The 23,133-nt window shown below is 41.1% G+C and overlaps 2 protein-coding genes across 6 annotated transcripts in view; one reads left to right on the plus strand and one right to left on the minus strand.

The window, feature by feature from the left end:
• Positions 1 to 23,133, minus strand: part of TXNL4B (thioredoxin like 4B) — a 26,834-nt gene continuing 3,701 nt past the window's right edge. For 4 of the 5 annotated variants that reach the window (XM_010596781.3, XM_023556634.2, XM_003417057.4 and 1 more), the window contains 2 exons: positions 20,653 to 20,804; positions 15,201 to 19,120 (listed from right to left, as the gene is read on the minus strand). In XM_010596781.3, coding sequence (XP_010595083.1) covers positions 18,955 to 19,120; positions 20,653 to 20,804 — 318 coding nt within the window. In that variant the 3' untranslated portion in view covers positions 15,201 to 18,954. Of the gene's footprint in view, positions 10,771 to 15,200; positions 19,121 to 20,652; positions 20,805 to 23,133 lie in introns of those variants that run through there. The other variant, XM_023556633.2, reaches the window with a different exon arrangement.
• LOC100669411 (haptoglobin) lies at positions 11,747 to 15,041 on the plus strand. Its single transcript, XM_023556632.2, has 4 exons — positions 11,747 to 12,028; positions 12,322 to 12,423; positions 13,149 to 13,223; positions 14,129 to 15,041. The coding sequence occupies exons 1-4, from the start codon at positions 11,824 to 11,826 to the stop codon at positions 14,905 to 14,907; spliced, it is 1,161 nt and encodes a 386-aa protein (XP_023412400.1). The 5' UTR covers positions 11,747 to 11,823; the 3' UTR covers positions 14,908 to 15,041.

A 23,133-nucleotide genomic window follows, 5' to 3' on the forward strand; every position in this document is an offset into this window, starting at 1 on the left:
TTTTTTTTTTTTTTTTTTTTTAATTTTTATCGTGCCTTAAGTGAAAGCTTTTTTAAATTAATTTTTATTGTACTTTAAGAGAAAGTTTAGAAATCAAGTCAGTCTCTCATACAAGAATTTACACACATCTTGCTATACACTCCTAACTGCTCTTCCCCTAATGAGACAGCACACTCCTTCCCTCCACTCTCTCTCCTCGTGTCCATTCGGGCAGCTTCTGGCCCCCTCTGCCCTCTCATCTCCCCTCCAGACAGGAGATGCCAACACAGTCTCATGTGGCTACTTGATCCAAGAAGCTCGTTCTTCACCAGTAACATTTTTCATACCATATTCCAGTCCAATCCCTGTCTGAAGAGTTGGCCCCGGGGAATGGTTCCTGTCTTGGGCTAACAGAAGATCTGGGGACCCTGACCTCCAGGGTCCTTCTAGTCCCAGTCTGACCATTAAGTCTGGCCTTTTTACGAGAATTTGGGGTCTGCATCCCACTACTCTCCTGCTTCGTCAGGGGTTCTTTGTTGTGTTGCCTGTCAGGGCAGTCACTGGTTGTGGCCAGGCACCATCTAGTTCTTCTGGTCTCAGGCTGATGTAGTCTTTGGTTTATGTGGTCCTTTCTGTCTCTCAGGCTCATAGTTACCTTGTGTCTTTGGTGTTCTTCATTCTTCCTTGCTCCAGGTGGGTTGAGACCAATTGATGCATCTTAGATGGCTGCTTGCTAGCGTTTAAGACCCCAGACACCACTCTCCAAAGTGGGATGCAGAATGTTTTCTTAATAGATTTTATTTATGCCAATTGACCTAGATGTCCTCTGAAGCCATGGTTCCCAAACCCCTGCCCCTGCTTCGCTGGCCTTTGAAGAAAATTCATAGTTTTAAATGCAACTAATAGAAAAGTTAAAATCAATTATGTAAGCTTCTACCTTAAGTGCAAAAAAGAAAATTAAAAAATTAAACCTAAAATAAATGAAAAAAAAAGAAAAATAATGAAGAGTGGGAATCATTGAAACAGATACGAGACAAACAGTAGAGAAAGCCAGCTAAGCCAAAGTTTGAACGGTAAAAAGATTAATAAAATAGGCAAATCTCTAGCAAGATTATCCAAGAAAAAAAGAAGGAAAACACAAATATTAATATCAGGAATGAAAGAGGGGACATTATTAATCCTACTGATACTAAAAATATAACAAGATAGTGTTGAGAATAGCTTAGTAAATTTGACAACTTTGCTAAAACGGGAAACTTTCTAGACAAATACAACCTACCACTAGAAGGAACAGAAAATACGAATAGCCCTTTATCTACTAAAGAATCTGAAATTTAACATATTCCTACAAAGAGAACTATTGGCCCATATGGCTTCACTGGCAAATTTTTCCAAACAATTAAGAGAGAAAGAATGTTAATCTTACATAAACTCTTACATGAAATAGAGAAATAGGGATCACTCCCCAACTTGTACTGAGAGATCAACATAACCTTGATATGAAACCGTGATGAGGACATTACGAGAGAGGAAAACTGCAGGCGAATATTTCTCATAAAGGCAGATGCAAAAATCCTTAAAGATTTTAGCAAATCAAACCCATCAATATATAAAAATTGTACCATATTATGAGAAATTGAGGTTTATTCCAGAAAGGCAAGATTGGTTTAACATTCCAAAAACCAATCAGTGTAATTCACCACATTAACAGAACAAAGAGAAAAACTATATGATGATCTTAACAGATAAAGAAAAAAGTATTCAATACCTGTTCATGGTAAAACTAGGAATAGAAAGGAACTTGCTTAATCTGATAAAGAGTATCCACAAAAAATTAAAAAATACCTACAACTAAGCTAATACTTAAGAGTAAAATCTTGAAAACCTTCTCCTTGAGTTTGGGAATATGACAAGGATGTCCACGTTCCACTTCTATTGAACATTGTGATAAAAACCATATTAAGGTGAGAAAAAGAAAGAAAAGGTATAAAGACAAGAAGCGGTAAAGAGTGATTACTTGAAGATGACATGGTTATGTATCTAAAAAATTCAAATCATTAACAAAACTATTATATTTAATTAGTGAATTTACCAAGGTTTTGATGGATACAAGCTCAATAAACAAAAATCAATTATACTTCTATATACTAGTAATAAACATTTGGGAAATTAAGTAAAAATATTTACAATAACATAAAAATAAAATAGGAATAAATCCAATGAAAAATGTACAAGAGCTCTATACTAAAATCTGTAAAGCACTGAAATTAAAGACAACCTGAATAAATGAAGAGATGTACCATGTTCAGGGATTGAAAGATTCAATATTGTGAAGATGTCAAGCCTCCCCAAATTGATTTAGAGATTCATTGCAATCTGAATCAAAATCCCAGCAGGACTTTTTTGTGAAAATTAAAATGCTAATTCTAAAATTTATATGCAATACAAAGGATCTAGAATAGTCAAGACAATCTTGAGGAAGAAGAATATATTTAGAAGAATTATAATACCACCCAGTAAAAACCCAGCGCCGTTGAGTTGATTCCAACTCATAGAGACCCTATAGGACAGAGTAGAACTGCCCTATAGAGTTTCCAAGGAGCACCTGGCGGATTCAAACTGCCGACCCTTTGGTTAGTAGCCATAGCACTTAACCACTACACCACCAGGGTTTCCTACCAGATAGCAAGGCTTACTATAAATTCCAGTTAGGACAGCGTGGCATTGGCCCCAGATTAGACAAATTGACTAATGAGACAGAATAGAGAATCCAGACACAGACCCATACATATATCATCACCTAATTTATAACAAAGATACCAGTGCAATTCAGGGGCAAGGGACGGTCATTTTAGTATATGGTACTGGATCAATTGCATATGCATGTGGATTAAAATAAGCCTAGCCTCCTAGCTCACTTTCCTGTGTATATGTAATAATACCCCTCCTAAAAATAATATCCACAGAGGTCCTAATTATAACACAGAAAAAATAAAATTAAATTCTCAACAATGAGGGCATGTTCACGTATATATGATACAGCCTTAAGGTAGGAATTTTCCAACATGGAAAAGTCCTATAACATTGGATAAAAAATGCAGACCACAAAAATTCTGCATAAACAATGATCAAAACTGTGCAAAAGTGTGTACAGAGAAAAGCCTGCAAAGAAGTAACACTAAAATGTTAACACTGGTTGTTATGGATTGAATTATGTCCCCCCCAAAAATGTGTGTCAACTTGGCTAGGCCCTGATTCCCAGTATTGCGTGATTGTCTACCATTTTGTCATCTGATATGATCTTCCTATGTGTTGTACATCCTACCCCTATGATGTTAAAGAGGCAGGATTAGAGGCAGTTATGTTAATGAGGCAGGACTCAATCTATAAGATTAGGTTGTGTTTTAAGTCAATCTCTTTTGAGATATACAAAAGTGAGCAGAGAGACAGGAGAACCTCATGCCAGCAACAAAGCAGCACTGGAAGCAGAGCTCGTCCTTTGGACCTTCCTGTGCTGAGAAGCTCCTAGACCAGGAGAATATTGATGACAGGGATGTTCCCCAAGAACCGAGAGAGACAGTCTTCCCCTGGAGCCAACACCGAGTTTGGACTTCTTTCCTCCTAAACTGCGAGGGAATAAATTTCTCTTTGTTAAAGCCATTCACTTGTGGTATTTCTGTTATACCAGCACTAGTTGACTAAGACAGTGGTTATCAGTTGTCTTGGGGTAGTGAAGTAATGGGTGAGCTTTTCTTTTCTTTTTATTTTTCTGTAACTTCTGAAATTTCAAAACTTTCATAATGACAGAATAAATTAAAAAAAAAAACTTTTTTTTTTTGCATCTGTAATCAAAACACTACCCTTCAAGCTCCGCCAACTGCTTTCTTTCTTATTAATCTCTCAAGCTCTCCTGCTTTCCATTTTCCCTACAAAATATATTCATTACTTCCTGTGGCTGGGTACACTAAGGCTTTCACTTGCCACTTCCCCACCTAGCCCCACCCTACCCCCAATTAAGAGAGAAAGTGTTTGGGCTACTCTTTGTCATCAAGTTAATGAAGAATGCCCAGGCAGGGAGGGTATAAATACTCCCTTGTTGCAAAAGGCAAAGGGTCAGAGTAATGGAGTCCAGGTTATGTTCATAGGAGGAAGGACAGTTTTCATGTACCTTTGTTGAGTAAGCAATTATTCAGTGGTGGTGAGAAATGTTTCATTTTAGATACTCTTTTTTTTAGGAGGGTACCAGCTGTAGCCCAGAGTGGAAGTTTCCCTTCTGTTTCATGGGACTGGAGTTCTGCCCACTTCCCTGGGGATTCATAGATCCACAGAAATAAAGCCCATTTCTTCACTCTGTGGAAAAGTAGCAGCAGCTGGGCAGAAAAGAAAGGAGCCTAGGGCTGTGACATTTGCAAAACACCAGTGGTTAGAGACTGAAGTTAGATGATTTCTGTAAGGAAGAGTGAATGATTGAATGGGGTGGGAGGCAGGGAAGGAGGGAGATGGGGACACTAGAGGAGGAAAGGTTTTCAGGCTCTATGCTAAACCTGCACAGCCTTCAGTGTGTTCTCTTCAACAAAAGGCTTTGGAAAAAGTAGAGAAGTAGCTCCTCTTTCCTGGTTATTGAAGGAAACTGGGTGGCAAAGAGCTGGTACAGAGGAGCTGCTACAGAAGACATAAGGGAAATGACTTAGGGAGCAGATTCAGCCAGAGTAGTTCCATTTTCATGTTCCATATACTGGCTGTATCGCTTAACACTTGCAACCTAACACACCTTCCTAAAACTTTGTAGCTTAAAGCAGCAACCCTTCATTTAGCTCATGATTCTGTTGGTCGGCAATTTGGGCTGGGCTCGGGCCAGGCTTGGTTTATCTCAGCAGGGGACTACTCATGCAGCTGCAGTCAGTTTGCAGGAAATTAGAGCTGGCTGGCTAACGGGTGGGACTTCTGGGTTCTCTAGAGCCAGCTCAATCACTTGGTGGTCCGTGGATTCCAGGTGCAGTCAGAGAAGGCAAGCACCAATTCACAAATCATGTCTCTGCTTGTGTTACATTTGCTATATCATTGGCCAAAATAGTCACTCAGCCAAGCCCAGATTTCAAGGGGTAGAGAAATGTGTTCCACCTTAAGACTTGAAGAGCTGTGGAGTCCCGTTGCAAAAAAAAGAAGGCTGAGAAGAAGTTATGGACATTTAAAATGCAGATTCACAGACCCCACTCAGACCTACTAAATCTCATCAATTCAAGTGGGGCCTGGGACGCTGATTCTTAGTAAGTCCTTCAGGGGCTGTCCCCCTCCCCCTCCTTTATGTTTTTAAACGTGTTATTTGATACTTATAAATATACGTGATATATACAATATATGTAATACTTATTAAAAAAAAAAAAACCAAACCCATTGCTGTCGAGTCAATTCCGACTCATAGCGCCTATAGGACAGAACTGCCCATAGTTTCCAATGAGTACCTGGTGGATTCGAACTGCTGATATTTTGGTTAGCAGCCATAGCACTTAACCACTATGCCACCAGGGTTTCTGTAATATGTATATAAATTAAAAAAATAAAGCACAATAATATGCATTTATAAATCTATCACCCAGCCCAAGAACATTAACAATAATTTATTTATACTTATATCTACTATGTGCTTCCGTTATCCCTTCCTCCTGCCTTCCCACAAGAGGTAACATCTTATATTTTCTGTTTTTCCTTCCCTTAAAATTTTTGAAAGTATAGTTTTTATCTCTTTAGTATCCATGCCTCTATAACACATTGTTTAGTTTTGCTTGATTTTGAGCTTTATAAAAGTAGCATCAATCTGTATGTAATCTTCTGAAACTTGCGGTTTTCACTCAACATAGGGTTATCTATATTCTGGATGTGGAGAAACTGGAACGCTTATTCATTGCTGGTAGAAATGCAAAGTGGTACAGCCAGCCGCTGGGGAAAACATTTTGGTCGTTTCTCAAAAAGTTAAACAAAGAGCTACCATAAAAAAAGAGCTACCATATAATCCAGCAATTCCACTCCTAGGTATATACCCAAGAGACTTGAAACAGCAACTCAGACAAATATACACCAATGTTCATTGAAGCACTATTCACAATAGCCAAAAGGTGGAGACAATCTAAATGTCCACTACTGATGAATGGATAAACAAAATGCAGTATATATATACAATGGAGTATTACACAGCTATAAAGAGAAATTAAGTCCTGATACATGCTACAACATGGATGAACCTTGAAAACATTATGGTAAGTGAAATAAGTCAGTCATAAAGGACAAATATTGTATGATTCCATTCATATGAAATATCTTACCAGTACCAGTTGCTGTCAAGTCAATTCCAACTCATGGCGACCCCGTGTGTGTCAGTGTAGAATTGTGCTCTGTAGTTTTCAATGGCTGATTTTTCAGAAGTAATCATTAGGCCTTTCTTCCGAGGTACCTCTGCGTGGGCTCAAACTATCAAGTGTATTAACCATTTGTACCACCTAGAGATTTCTAGCTTCCAGATTAAGACAGACTAGGAAGAAGGACCCGATGGTCTACTTCTGAAAGGATTTAGCCAGTGAAAACCTTATGAATAGCAGCAGAACACTGTTTGATATAGTGCTTGAAGATGAGCCCCCCAGGACGGAAGGCACTCAAAAGATGACTGGGGAAGAGCCGCCTCCTCAAAGCAGAGTCGACCTTAATGATGTGGATGGAGTCAAGCTTTTGGGACCTTCATTTGCTGCTGTGGCACGACTCAAAATGAGAAGAAACAGCTGCAAACATCTATTAATGATCAGAACGTGGAATGTACGGAGTATAAATCTAGAAAAAATGGAAGTTGTCAAAAATGGAATGGAATGCATAAACACTGATATCCTAGGCATTAGTGAGCTGAAATATGTTGGTATTGGCCATTTTGAATTGAACAATCATATGGTTTACTCTGCAGGGAACAGCAACTTGAAGAGGAATGGCATTGCATTCATCATCAATAAGAACATTGCAAGATCTATCCTGAAGTGCAACGCTGTCAGTGATAGGATAATATCCATACGCCTACAAGAAAGACCAGTTAATACAACTAGCATTCAAATTTACACACCAACCACTAAGGCCAAAGATGAAGAAATTGAAGAATTTTACCAGCTTCTGCAGTCTGTGCATTGATCATTACTGGAGATTGGAATGTGAAAGTTGGAAACAAAGAAGAAGGATTGGAAGTTGGAAAATATGGCCTTGGTGATAGAAACAATGCTGAAGATTGCATGATAGAATTTTACAAGACCAATGACTTCTTCATTGTAAATACCTTTTTTCACCAACATAAATGGTGACTAAACATGGACTTCGCCAGATGGAATACACAGGAATCAAATTGGCTATACCTGTGGGAAGAGACAATGGAAAAGCTCAATATCATCAGTCAGAACAAGGCCGGGTGCTGACTGTGGAACAGACCATCGATTGCTCATATGCAAGTTCAAGTTGGAACTGACCAAAATTAGAACAAGTCGACGAGAGCCAAAGTATGACCTTGAGTAGATCCCACGTAAATTTAGAGACCATCTCAAGAACAGATTTGATGCGTTGAACACCAAAGAGTTGTGGAATGACATCAAGGACATCATACATGAAGAAAGCAAGAGGTCATTAAAAAAACAGGAAAGAAAGAAAAGACCAAAATAGATGTCAGAAAAGACTCTGAAACTTGCTCTTGAATGTGGAGTAGCTAAAGTGAAAGGAAGACGTAAATGAGCTCAGCAGAAGATTTCAAAGGGAGGCTCGAGAAGACAAAGTATTATAATGACATGTGCAAAGACCTGGATATGGAAAACCAAAAGGGAAGTATGCACTCTGCATTTCTTGAACTGAAAGAACTGAAGAAAAAATTCAAGCCTCGAGTTGCAATACTGAAGGATTCTATGAGGAAAATATTAAATGACTCAGGAAGCATCAAAAGAAGATGGAGGGAATACAGAGTCACTATATTAAAAAGAATCGGTCAATGTTCAACCATTTCAGAAGGTACCATATGAGCAGGAACCAATGGTACTGAAGGAAGAAGTCCAAGCTGCACTGAAGGCACTGGTGAAAAACAAGGCTCCAGGAATTGACGGAACACCAATTAAGATGTTTCAACAAAGGGATGCAGTGCTGGAAGTACTCACTCGTCTATGCCAAGAAATTTGCAAGACAGCTACCTGGCCAACCAACTGGAAGAGATCTATATCTATGCTTATTTCCAAGAAAGGCAACCCAGCAAATGCAGAAATTATCAAACAATATCATTAATATCACATGTAAGTAAAATCCTGCTGAAGATCACTCAAAAGTCGCTGCAGCATTATATCGACAGGGAACTGCCAGAAATACAAGCCAAATTCAAAAGATGATGTGGAACCAGGCATATCACTGCTGACGTTAGATGGATCCCGGGTGAAAGCAGAGAATACCAGAAAGATGTTTACTTGTGTTTTACTGACTATGCAAATTATGGATAACATTGCGAAGTATGGGAATTCCAGAACACTTAATTGTGCACATGAGGAACCTGTACAGGGATCAAGAGGCAGTCATTCGAACAGAACAAGGGGATACTACAAGGTTTAAAGCCAGGAAAGGTGTGCGTCAGAGTTGTATCCTTTCACCATACCTATTCAATCTGTATGCTGAGCAAATAATCCAAGAAGATGGAATATATGAAGAAGAATGGGGCATTAGGATTGGAGGAAGATTCATTAACAACCTGTGTTATGCAGATTACACATTCCTACTTGCTGACAATGAAGAGGACTTGAAGCACTTACTGAGGAAGATTAAAGACCACAGCCTTCAGTATGGATTATACCTCAACAGAAAGAAAACAAAAATCCTCACAACTGGACCAATGAGCAACATCAGAATAAATGGAGAAAAGATTGAAGTTGTCAAAGATTTCATTTTACTTGGATCCACAATCAACACCCACGAAAGCAGCAGTCGAGATGTCAAAAGACGGATTGCATTGGGCAAATCTGCTGCAAGAGACCTCTTTACAGTGTTGAAAGGCAAAGATGTTACCTTGAAGGTCTAGTGTGTGCCTGACCCAAGCCATGGTGTTTTCAATCACCTCCCAGACATGTGAAAGTTGGACAATGAATAAGGAAGACTGAAGAATTGACACCTTTGAATTGTGGTGTTGGAGAATATTGAATATACCATGGATTGTCAAAAGAATGAACAAGTCTGTCTTGGAAGAAGTACAATCCGAATGCTCCTTGGAAGCAAGGATGGGAAGACTACTTCTCACATGCTTTGGGCATGTTGTCAGGAGGGATCAGTCCCTGGAGAGGGACATCATGCTTGGTAAAGTGGAGGGTCAGCAAAAAAAAATGAAGACCCTCAGTGAGATGGATTGACGGTGGCTGCAATGGGCTTAAGCGCAATGATTGTGAGGATGGGGCAGGACCAGGCAGTGTTTTGTTCTGTTGTACACAGGGTTGCTATGAGTCAGAACCAACTTGACAGCACCTAACAACAGTGATTCCCTGAGATATCTGGAATAGGCAAATGTATAGAGATCAAAGTTTATCAGTGGTTAGGGGTGGCAAGGAGGGGGAAAGGGGAGAGTTACTGTTTAGGAAGCACTGAGTATCTGTTAATGGTGATGGAAAATTTGGCAACAGATTCTGGTGATGGCTGCACGTGACTGATGTGACTGGTGACACTGAATTATAATTACACGTCAAAAAATGTTGAATTGACAGATGTTGTGTTATTTTTACCACACATACATACAGGCTGTTCTTGCACAGTTCATTCATTTTCACTGTGTATGTTCCATTATATGAATAGATCACAAATTACTCATTTTCCTACTGACATTTGTGTTGTTTTCAGTTATTTTGCTGTTTTATCAGTGCCACTGAGTATCCCCAGATACGTTCTTTGTACACTCTAAGAATCACTGACCTTTAATGACTATTAAAAAATGGTTAAAGTGATCTTTTATTGAGTTGCTATTAAATAATACCTGGGATACACAGGTGCAGATACTTGACTGAAACGTCTGCCTATCTGAACTAGTTACTAGACTACAAAATCATGAGAGCCACTGCCATTGAGCATGCATGCATCAATCTACACCATAGCTTGAATCATTTTGTGTGATTTCTTGCAAAAAGCATTCAGAAAAAAACATAATAAACACCTTTTACTGGCTTCAGGTTGGAAAGATTAAAGGAACAGGGTGATGTTAACATACAGGTAATGATTGTGAAAAGGAAATGCTTTCTTAAGAGGTCCTCCTACGTAAGGTTGGAGGAGTGTCTAAAGGGTTTGAAATGACCCAAGGAGGGTCTTTTTCTAGTCTTGAAAACTCTCAAAAACAGAGAGACATTAATTGACGGTTCTTCCCCTAGTCAGCCTAGTTGCTGATTTCGGGAAATACTTTTCCAGCTACATGGGGGTACAACGTTGGAGGGTCTCTTCAGGGTTTGTAAAAGAACACTGGGGGAAATCCAAGTGTGAAGCAAGAGCTCAACTCTTGACAGGGATGATGTTTGTGGTTTTGTTACTGGAAAATATCAGTGACCTTCACAAGGCCAGTGTTGTGTGGACAGAGGAATTAGGAAATCGTGAAGGGGTGGGTGAGATGTGGGAGGCATAAAAGGACCAGCAGGTGCCCTTCACAGCCCTGTTCTTCCAGAGGCAGACGGACCAAAGATGAGGTGAGTCTCTGGCTTTGACCTCCCGCTTTCTCCGGTTTTTTGCATACAATTGCCATCTGCATGATGGGCCAGATACGGGAGAAGCCTATAGGAGAGAATCAGAAAACACAGAAAAGGAACACAGCAAATTAACTAAACTGCAGTGAGGTAGAGGGCTTTTAAGAGCTATGGATGCTAGCCAAAAGGTCAGCAGTTCAAATCCACCAGCTGTTCCCTGGAAACCCTATGAGGCAGTCTGTTCTGTCCTATAGGGTTGCTATGAGTCAGCATCGACTTGAAGGTAACCAGTTTGGTTTTGGTGGTCAGAGGGCTTAGTGGTTAAATCCTGTCTTTTTCTGCGTCCATAAAAGAGAATGCTCTCAGACAGTGCTGTTGTCTCTCCCGGAAGTCGTTACTTACTCTTTGGTGTATCATTTTTCTTGAGGTGATGAAGTTTTCACCTTTGCTAGGGGATGCCAGCATCTCCCACGGCATCTTGAGTATATCTATTAGATTTTTTTTTCCTTTTTTAAAAAATTATTATATGAAAGACCAATAGTGACATATTAGAGGAATTAAGGCACTTAAATTTTCTCAAAATAAAAAGTTTTTTTGAAATGTTGAAATATCAAGACTAGGAACGTAACACAACCAAGCAATTCTTGAGTAGATATCTGCCACGAGATGTTTAACTGTTCATGCTTTCAGGAAGCCACTTATTTTCTAGGCAGCCTTCTGGCACTTTGGGGCTAGAAACATCATTTCCTAAGGGCAAAGTATCATAATAGACACAACCATGACCATGTACTTGTTTTAAATTACAGAGTTAAAAAAACTTTTTATTATGAAAAATTTCAAAAAGTAGAGAGAACAGCGTAACAATCCCCCACACATCCTTCTTCAAGTTATCCACATTTTATTGGCAGTTATCTTTGTAGCCTGGCACTTTAGGGGTGTCTGAGAGAGGCTTCTCTTTGCTGAAGAGTACGTATATTACTGCCAAATTAACATTAACTGAACGCTGCCAGAAACTAAGTCCTACACACCCACCTGCCTTCGTATCTTGGTGGTCCCTCTCTGAAGTGTATGTAAAATTCCCAGCAGCATAGAGCTTGCTGGAACCTGGGTGTGCTGGGAAGCTGCTAAAGTGTGTGGGTGAATGGGGGCTACTTCTTGGTCCTATCACTTCCATGTATCTGTTTTTCTTTTCTGGCTGCTTTATGGGAGGGGTGTGTTGTGGACAGACCAACTTTGCCCTCCTTTCCTGTCTTGTCTCTGTAGCGCCCTCGGAGCTGTCGTTGCCCTCCTGCTCTGGGGGCAGCTTTTTGCAGTGGACGTTGGCAATGAGGCCACAGATATTGCAGGTGGGTATATTTGAGTCCCCAGCACTGCTGCATTCCAACCTGGCCCTATCAGATCTGTATCCTCTCTTTGGGAAGACCTAGTCCTTGCTTCTCATTCCAGTTGCTGTGCTTTCAGTACAGCGAAAAACACTGGGGATCTTGCCAGAAATTAGGGAAGACTGCCCTTCCTTGGCTTCCATTTGGGCTGGAGGGAGGCTGATGTGTAGAGCAGCTTCCTCTCCTCAGATTTTTCATGCTCTCTGGGAGCAACTCCTGAATATTAGCCTCCTCTTCCTGGTTCTTTTTCTTTGTAGATGATGGCTGCCCAAAACCCCCTGAGATTGCGAACGGCTACGTGGAGCACTTGGTCCGCTATCACTGTAAGAACTTCTACAGACTGCACACTGAAGGAGATGGTAAGATCTGGAAAAGTGTCTCCATCCACCTTCCATCTGCCCACACTCCTCCTCTTGGCATTTCCATGATGAATGGAGCCAGGAGTGATTGGCCAGAAAGTTCACATGTTCTCCATGGAGCCAGAAGACTGAAATCCTAATAAGGATCTTGTCACCAGTAGCTGTGGCCCATTGGACAAATTAGTTTTTCTCAGCCTCAAGTTTTTGCTTTTGTTAAGGGAAGGTGATGCCACATAGCCCCCCCATCTGAGTCCTACAAAAGGAGATGCGGTAAAAGAACAAATGATGATGGCAATTATGCCAGGTAACCCTTACCTAGTGAGTACCAGGTTCCTGGCACTGTCCAAGTGTTTTACATTCATTAGCTCACTTAATACTCACAGCAACCCTATGAAGAGCTAGTGTTACTATTCTCATTTTGCTGATGAGGAAACTGAGGCACAGAGAGGTTGAATAATTTGCCCGAGTTCAGGTAGCCAATAAGAAGTGGAGTGAGGATTTGAACCTGATCCCTACCCAATACTGCCTCCCTATGACTACAGTTCTATCCTGCTGGATTTACTCAATAGGTGCTCTCAGCACTTAGCTTCTAGTGTGGTGCTCCTCCTTTTTCCTCTCCTCCCTTGCCTTTCCTTCTCCTTTTTATTTATTTCTAAAAACCTCTCTCCCTATGCTAGGTCCAGACCTGATTTCTCTTTTGACGCACCTTTTTCTTTTTGTTTCAGGAGTGTACACTTTAAACAGGGAGAAGCAGTGGGTAAATAAAGCCGTTGGAGAGACACTTCCTGAATGCGAAGCAGGTAGGAAGCCAGGGGCCAGGGAAGCAGACTAAGGGTGGACGTGGAGGGTTCAGCTACAGTTAGGCATCTAGGTGGAAATGTCCCAGAGGCGCATCCCTCCTGGATGAACTCCTCAGGGCACGTGAGGGTCAAGATGGGGGATCAGGGAAAAATGACTGGCCAGGCAGTCGTGGTTACACCATGACTTCTTGATAGAGCTCACAAAGGATTTGGGCTTAAAAGGCAGACTGGGATTCACTGTGCACACTGCCTCCAGAGGACCAGGCACAGGGAGACCCTCTGGGCACAGACAGACAGCCCGCCTAGGGAGTCCAGAGTCAAAGGTAAAGCCAGCTCCAGAAGAAAAGCCAAGGGAGGATATAACAAAATGCTATTACCTGGAAGCTAAGACAAGAGATTGGAGATGGGACTTCTGTTTCTTTTTATTAAGAAGAGCTGCTACTCTCTCTCTCTCGGAACAGAAGGTTTTGCCTCTTCTTTCTGTGCCACTAGTGCTGTGGATCTGTAAACCTGCCTTATATTAACTACAACATCTATAAAAGCTGAGTTTCAACCAATGCTGCAATACATTCCTCTTTATTGAGAGAGAATGAGTTAACAACTCCAAGCCCTTACAATGAACTTCAAGGAACTGTGAGAATTCCGTTGTTGTGACAATTTCTGTTTAAATATACAGTTCATCCACTAGGGTTTGAAAATCTCAGTCTAGTTAGTTACAAAAGCAGGAAATAGAACTCTATCTTAGCGATGTAAAGATTATTAAAGAGCATTTAAATATTTCCAGGTCAGAAAAAACAAACGAGGGTAGTTTAGATAGTAGCAATGGCCAATGCTTTTACCCCTTTTTCCCAGATTGGGAGACTCTTCCATATTTTGCCTCATGATTTTCTTGCTCTCCTTGACAGTATGTGGAAAGCCTAAGCATCCAGTGGATCAGGTGCAACGGATCATAGGAGGACTACAGGATGCCAAAGGCAGCTTTCCCTGGCAGGCTAAGATGATCTCTCGCCATAATCTCACCACGGGGGCCACGCTGATAAATGAAAAATGGCTGTTGACCACAGCTAAAAACCTCTTCCTGAATCATACAGCTAATGCAACAGCAAAGGACATTGCTCCTACTTTAAAACTCTACGTGGGAAGAAATCAGCTTGTGGAGATTGAGAAAGTGGTTCTGCACCCTAACTACTCCCAGATAGACATTGGGCTCATCAAACTCAAACATAAGGTGCCTGTTAATGAGAGAGTAATGCCCATTTGCCTACCTTCAAAGGATTATGCCGAAGAGGGACGTGTGGGTTATGTGTCTGGCTGGGGGCGGAATGCTATCTTCAATTTTACTGAGCACCTGAAGTATGTTATGCTGCCCGTGGCTGCCCAAGATAAGTGTGTAAAGTACTATGAAGGCAGCACAGTACCTGAAAAGAAAAAACCAAAGAGCCCTGTTGGGGTGCAGCCCATACTGAATGAACATACCTTCTGTGCGGGAATGTCCAAGTATCAGGAAGACACTTGCTACGGTGATGCTGGGAGCGCCTTTGCCATCCATGACCAGGATGACGACACCTGGTATGCAGCCGGGATCCTGAGCTTTGATAAGAGCTGTGCTTCGGCCGAGTATGGGGTGTATGTAAAGGTGCCCTCCATCCTGGACTGGGTTCAGAAAACCACAGCTGACAACTAACGAAAGGCACACTGAAACTCTTGCCTGAGAGCAAGATTTCACTCTGGAGGAGGGGAAACAGTGGGAGTGGATGGGAGACTTGAAGCTGATGGGAGCCAGCCCTGCATTGCTGAGTCATTCAATAAAGAGCTTTCTTTTGACTCATTTCTGTGCTGTTTTTAATTTTAGGCTGTTTTTATCCTTTCCTTTATGGTACAGGGGCAGCCAAGTAGTAGAGAGTCTACCAGGAGTAAGGAGAAAAAATCCCCAGCCAACTAGCAATCCCTAAGTTGATAAAAATTGTCCCACCTTGGGGCTCATGCTCACTGATTGAATATCTACTGAATGCCAGGCCTCAGTAAGGCAATTGTTATCCTTGTTTTATAGACAAAGATAAAGAGACTCAGAGAAGTTAAGCAATTGCTTAAGGTTATACAGCGAAGCTGAACCTTGAACCTTGGTCTGTCTGAAAAGACCCCTGAGCTCTTTTCACTGTCCCCTGTTGCCCCTTTGAAGTGAACTAGGCCTGGTTTGGAAGATGTTAGCACAAAGTAGGTTGAAGAAAAAGTTCGACGGAGACAATACTTTGTGCTCCAATGCACCAGCACTCCAGAAAATAAGATGGTGTAAAGGCAGGGACTCTAGACTTACTTGGCCCAAATCATATCCCAGCCACAAATCTGCCAAGTGCTTTAAGCTCCCTGGCCATCTGTATCCCAGACAATCTCTAAAGTCCCTGCCAGCATAATGTTCTGGGACTTCGTCAAGAGTCTCTTCCTCAACAGGAGCTGGTTTTACCACTTGGAACAAATCCACCCTTTACCAGAAACCAAATGGAAGTTGTCTGGGTCTCCTGTTTCACAGAGATAAGGGTCTTGCTATTGTCTCCCTGAAAAAAGGTTCCAGAACTCTTGTAACTAGGAAGCTCCTCTAACTGAACTCTTTTTTTTTATTAACTTTTATTGAGCTTCAAGTGAACGTTTACAAATCAAGTCAGTCTGTCACATATAAGTTAATATACATCTTACTCCTTACTCCCACTTGCTCTCCCCCTAATGAGGCAGCCCTTCCAGTCTCTTCTTTCGTGACAATTTTGCCAGCTTCCAACTCTCTCTATCCTCCCATCCCCCCTCCAGACAGGAGATGCCAACACAGTCTCAAGTGTCCACCTGATATTATTAGCTCACTCTTCATCAGCATCTCTCTCTCACCCACTGTCCAGTCCCGTCCATGTCTGATGAGTTGTCTTCGGGGATGGTTCCTGTCCTGGGCCAACATAAGGTTTGGGGACCATGACTGCCGGGATTCCTCTAGTCACATACAGACCATCAAGTATGGTCTTTTTATGAGAATTTGGGGTCTGCATCCCACTTATCTCCTGCTCCCTCAGGGGTTCTCTATTGTGCTCCCTGTCAGGGCAGTCATCGATTGTGGCCGGGCACCAACTAGTTCTTTTGTTCTCAGGATCTGAACTCTTTCTTGCTATAAGCCTTTAGTACACTGACTCTCCACCATTATATCTTCTTATACCAAAACATGGCCTCTCCTTCTCATGGTGTAAAATGCTACCTGATGCCCTGATACTCTCACCAGGATCTGGCCTTCACTGTAAAGTTCTCTTCACATGTACCCTCATGATTTATCGATAAATTTCAACAGGTTAGAGCTAGTGGCCCAATGAAGGACACAGACTTCTATGCTAGAAGATGTAAAAGAGATAATATCTAGAAACTCGAAAACAATATACACCAAAAAATTGAAACAAAAATAAAACAAAAAATGCTCTCAGAATGCCATCAGTTATGTCTTTTTCTCTTGGGAGTATCTTCAGCACTGAGTATTCAGTCCCTGTTTTTCTTAAAGGATAATCTGATTGCATCAAGTGGCTTCAAGTCATTAATCAGGAGGAAAATAATAAAACAAAACCTTTGGTATTTTCTAAATTCACTTACCTTCTCTGCCTTCCTCTCCAGTAGTACCTTCTACCCTCTATGGTCCCAACCTTTGGTTTTTGGTGACACTGAACTCTGCACCAAACCAAAAAAAACCAAACCCGCTGCTGTTGGGTTGATTCTAACTCATAGCGACCGTACAGAACAGGGTAGAACTGGCCCCACAGGGTTTCCCAAGAGTGGCTGTTGGATTTGAACTGCAGACCTTTGGGTTAGCAGCGGAGCTCTTAACCACTGCAGGACCAGGGCTCCTCTCTGAATACTCCCTGCTGTGTCTAGCCCTTGTGCCTGCTTTGCTCTGGGGCCCTCTGCTGAACTGCCCTTCCCTTTTCTGCATAAGCACCTCCTACTCTCCTCTAAGAAGGCTTTTTTTTCTCTATCCATGAGTCATTTTTATTTACGTACCATTTAGCATAGAATGGGGCTTTCAGCACAGACTTAATACACTTGTAGAACAGAATGCAACTAAGATAAGAACAATAATATAAATCATGACTTCAGAGAAAGAGTCTCTAAAGCCTGTGGGAGGAGAAGAGATATGCAGATTTTACACAGGCCAGTTCTGAGTTTTTGTTGGTATCTGAGCACTTACCATACATCAAACACTGTGTGATTTGGGCTGTAACAGAAGACCTGACTAACGTGACTCAGAGTGAAAACATTTAGTTCTTTTGCACAAGTCTGGGGAGAGGTGAGCCCTGAGTTCACTTAGCAGCTCAATACCATCACCGGAGGCCAAGCTTTTTATTGTCCTCCTCAGAATGTTGATGTTTCATCCTGATGCTAGCTGCCTCGCGGCCATATGATGGCTGCTGCAGTTCTGAGTCACAATTACAATCCAAATCAGAAAATGGGAGTGGAAAAGGCAGAGGTGGTGACAAAAGAGTTTTGTTTTATTCCTGGAGTGACCTCTTCGTCAGCGAAGGACACAAAAGCACCCAACAGCCTTCCCTCTATACCTTGTTAGCTAGAGCCAGGTCACGTGGTTACCCTTGCTTCAGAACGGACTGGGGAAAAAACCACTTGGCAAAGAGGGATGGACTTGAAGCGACAGTGCTGCCCTGGCCAGAGCTGAGTTTCTGTTGGTAAGGAGGCCAACAGCTGCCAAGTAGGCCACAAACTGCTGGGCCACTGCACTGGGGCTCTGTGTTCATGCTCTCCCTCTATAAAGTCAGTAAGTCAGCCTCATGAGGTTTGAGAGGAGTCATAACTTGCCCCAGTGGTGGTAGGTTGTGCCTGGAAGAGCAAGGATTCTTCATAAAGCTATTAAAACAGGCCAATCCCATGAAGATGAGATTCTTTCTAACAATTCTGAGATCTCTTTTCAGTCTTGAGCCCTTGAAATTCAATTTTGTGTCTCAGGAAGAGGCAGAAATTCTGTGTTCTGGGAAACATCTGCCCCACTTACTAAGGGCAGTTAATTCCTTGCTTAGCTCAAGGTGGGTGCTGGGTGGTGAAGGTTCAAGCTTACTCCTTGGGCAATTTAAAAACCTAAAAGCTAGTACAATGAGTAAACCGATACACTGTTTTAAAAGTCTGAACTTCAGGGTAAGAGGCTCCAAAACAAAAACAACTTGACTGCTATCAGTAGACAATTATTTTTTTCAAGAGAGACTGGAGTAATAAGGACTGGGAGATAGGACAGCATAAGGAATATAAGTGGAGGAATGGGCGAGGGGTGTGTGTGTGTGTATATATATCCAGGGTAGAAAATAAGTATTTTTGCTCTTATAGGAACTGACTTCCCATTTTAATTGTCTATCTCATAAGCATGGTTAAATCAAATTGTACTAGCCAATGTCCAGGAGAATCCTGTTTTAAAGAAAAAACAAAAACACAATATAAAGAGAAGGTAACAAAATCACTCTGGGGAAACTTAACTCTGTGACTTGACTGCTTTGAGGTTTGCAGGTAGTAGAAATGGAGGTATCCCAGATCATCAGAGTACCAGCATGGTCTTCTAACCGGGGACCAGGTATTTTACATACAAGTCAAACCTCTTCTTCTCCGCTGGGATGCTGAACATGTTTCCAAAGGATTCCAGAAAGTACACAGCTGGATTCAGGTGCTGTTTCAAGATGTGCCATTCTCTTTGATGCTGACAGTAGTTAATGAGCTAAATGTCTTGATACAGTAGGTCATATTTGGGAATATTTTTAGGATCAATAGGGCTTTGGACAATCAATTTTCCCCTCATTGCACCTCGATAGATTACTTCAATCAAATCTATGAAGTCTTGTTTGGTTTTGAAACTTCCCACAAACTTAGTGTGATCTGGGGACCTGGACAGTGTAACAGAGAAACAACCTCTTTTAGAACTTCTAATAATTACTTCAGGATAAACAAAACGATAGTAGCTTTTTTATTTTCTTCTTGTCAGGGAAGAAGACACAAAGCACAGCACTGATTTTTCAATTTGTGACTATAGGGCCATTTGGTGTATAACTAAAACTAGTGCTGTGGGTCACTGTGGGAGGCTGAAAGCTGTCATGTGAAGGGCTTCTGCTTCAAAATCTATTTTAAACACTGTTCAGATCATTAGCAAGAAGAGTTTTCTGAGTGTTGGCATAAGCTTAGTTGTTTGTTGGTTTTTTTGCTCAGCACTGTGCAAAGGCCATTAACTAGTCATGATCCCCAAATTCTACTCACTAATGCTTTGGAATGGAGGATATTAAATATTTATATGTGTGCTTTTTTTTTTTCAGTATTACAAATACCAGATCTGTTTATATAGACATTTTATACAAGGAAATAAAATTACCAGTGAGGCCAGTGGTCGTATTTTAGTGTATATCCTTCTAATCCTTTCTACGTATGTTTTTTTATGTATGTATGTGTATATGTGCGTGTGTGTGTGCTTAAGTATATTGCATGTATGTTTTTCACAATAATGAGAACCATACCCCACAAACTATTCTGTGATGTGCTTTTCTCAGCTACCATATTTTTTTTGAAGTTGTTAAATATGCATCTACAGCATCCTATCGATACATAGTAGCTCTCTGTGGACATCTAGGTTCTAAGTCTTCGCTTATAAAGCAAATGAACATCCACATAGCCAATTTTGTCCTCTTTCATGATTATTTTCTTCAGAGAAACTCTTAGAAATACAATTTCTAGGTTAAAGACACTGTTAAGACTTTTGATATGTAGTATCATAAATTGGCCTCTAGAAAGTTTATACCAAATTAATAATTACATTAATTGTGTTCCAGGAGAATAAATAGCTTGCACTTTACAACAGATAATGACAAAGAGATATACAAATCTATGCAAGCAGATAATTCAATTAAAGCAAGAAACAATAAGAATTACGGATACACTCAATAACAAACACTGGGATGCTGACTGGATGGAGTGGAAGGCATTAAAGAAGGCTTGAAGCAGTATGACTTCAAAATTCCTCTGGGTGGCTTAAAACAGGAAAGTTGGCAAGAGAGAAGCATGTCTTAGTTTGCTGGAAGGAATGCTTCTTTTACAAATACAACCTACCAGTCCCAAGAGTTTAAGAATAATCACATATTTTGCTTAAAATGAAATTCCTAAGAAAAATTTTAAAAGCTGTTCTATATTTAAAAGCTGAAGAATGGCTAGTGCTTTGTAAACTGTACTATTCTTCCATACTTATGCAGGAAATTAAAATTTACCAATGCTACATGAAACACTCATTTTACACGAAAAATTAGAAAGTGCAATTGAGGAAACAATCCTTTTAAGACTCACAGGGCCAACACCACATGCAAACAGGTAAGCTGCTGAAACTGCTTAAAGGAAACTTTTAAGGCTGCAATAACGTCAAGTCAACCTCACTTACCCATAATCCACTTTCATATGCTGCCCATTGAAGAAAAATACAGTAGATGGAATATAACTGATGTCAAAATATTGGGTATAAACTGGAGTCTCGTCCACATCTACCAGGTATATAGCAGCCATTTTACTCAGGTGAGACGAGGTCTTGGAAAGCTGCGAATGGAGAGAGAGATGCAGGTTACAATGTGAGAGGAAGCTAATGTCTGTTCTGTAAAACTTTTTACTAGGACAGAGTATCTTATTTGAAAATTATTCCTGGGCCAGGAATCTAGTCCTTTTGGGTTTCACATTAGGCTACATTAGACATGGTGTAACTACACCACCCAGTCTGAATTATGGCTGACAAGGGGTTCTGGGTAAAGTTGTGTGAATAAATTTTTACTCTTATTTTTTCCCTAGTTTCGATCACATGGGTTTCCCTGTTTTGACAACGCGTTATAAAAATAACACGTTCACTTAAAAACAAAAAACTCTGAAATATATAATGCAGATACCGAAAGCCCCCGTAATGATAGCAAATACTTTATCTATTTGGTACTTTCTATTTTTTTTATGTGCTAACTGTTCTAAGTGCTTTCCTTCTGTTAACTCATTTAATCCTTACCATATTCCTTTGAGGTATGCACTATTATAGTCCTCATTTTATAGACGAGGAAACTGAGGCACACGGAGTAAAGTAATTTGCCCAAGGTCATATAGCTAGCAAGCAGTAAGGCTGGGATTTAAACTCCCATTTTGGCTTCAGAGTGTGTTTTTGACCTCTGTGATATACCTGCCTCCCTATAGCTAAGGGTATGCTTTTCTGGTCATTCCCTTTCTCCCACCAAGGTTAACACACACACACACACACACACACACACACACACACACACATTCTTAATCACAGCAGTGAGGATCCTAACACCTGATGCACACTGTTGGTGGCAGTAATAGAAATGGAGGGAAGAGGTCTCAGTGTTGGGTTAAGGCTCTGTCTTAGGCTGGGTTCTCTATAGAAGCAAAACCAGTGATGTGTGTGTGTGTATGTGTCTGTGTATTTACATACACACATATATATAGGAACCTTGGTGGCACAGTGGTTAAGAGCTTGGCTGCTAACTAAAAAGTCACCAGTTCAAATCCACCTGTTGCTCCTTGGCAACCCTATGGGGTAGTTATACTCTGCCCTATACTGTTAACTATAAGTCGGAATCAAGTCGGCAGCAATGGGTTTAGTTTTTTTTTTTTAATACATATACGTATGTATACATATGTGTATTTATCAAAAAAAAAAAAAAAACCTGTTGCTGTCGAGTTGATTCCAACACATAGCATCCCTATAGGACAGAACAGAACTACCCCATAGGGTTTCCAAGGAGCGGCTGGTGGATTTGAACTACCGACCTTTTGGTTAGCAGCTGTAGCTCTTAACCACTGTGTCACCAGGGCTCCAAGTATATGTATATCCCCAACCCAGTGCTGTCAAGTTGATTCTGACTCATAGCAATATTTTTTCTGGTTTTTAAGATATATGTAGAGAGAAAGGGAGCGAGCTGGAGACTTCTCCTGACTTACACACCTGCAGGGGCTGGTGAACCCAAGATTGGCAGCTCAGATAGCAGGCCTCTGGCTCACAGGTTGCAGAGGCTGATGAATCCCAAAATCTGAAGGTAAACCGGTAGCTCAAGTTCCAAGAGCCAGAGGTCAGATGACAATCCAGAGTGAGCAAAAGCCAGCGAGCTTTGCCAGAAGGTCCACATATATTGGATGCAGGCCAGACCCCCAAGGAAACTCCCTTTAAACTGACTGGTTGATCACAGCAGGTCTCATCATGGAACCGATTACATTATGTCAGATCTCATTATGAAGGTGTTTACATTATATTAGATCTCGTTATGGAGGTGATTTTATCATTACGTAGCTGCCAAACTACATCATAACTGCCAAACCACTGAGAATCATGGCCCAGCCAAGTTGACAAACAACCTTAACCCTCACAGGCTATCTCCATAATAAATGGGAGACAAGAATAAACCTAATCTGTTCCATACACTCCCTCCCTACTCATCAGAGTGTGAGGATGTGTTGTGAAATCAGATATTATAATCAAGCACATACTGGAGGCAGCAATCTAGATTGAAAAGAGCATCTGCAGCCAGTTCAAATCCAAGCTGTGCAGTTTAGTGGGTCTATGACAGTGGCAAGTGACTTGACCTCTCTGCTATTACCCCATCTGGGAAATGGGGCTACCATTACCTCACTATTTTGAGGACTGAATTAGATAATGTTTGTAGACACTTGTTAATAATGTTTTCTCCTCTTATACTGCGTTGTTGGTGAAACTGAGATTCAACAGCAAGTAGTAGGGAAGGACACCCAGGACAGATTCAGCACAACCACAGCTTTGGGGATTCAGCTCAGTGGAAGGAACATCATCAGTCTTTAGTGAAAGCGTGCTGAATAGTGAACAGCTATAGCCCCAGGCTCTGCCTGCTCCCCTTCA

Source organism: Loxodonta africana, chromosome 21 (genome assembly GCF_030014295.1).
Source record: "Loxodonta africana isolate mLoxAfr1 chromosome 21, mLoxAfr1.hap2, whole genome shotgun sequence".
NCBI classification, from domain to species: domain Eukaryota; kingdom Metazoa; phylum Chordata; class Mammalia; order Proboscidea; family Elephantidae; genus Loxodonta; species Loxodonta africana.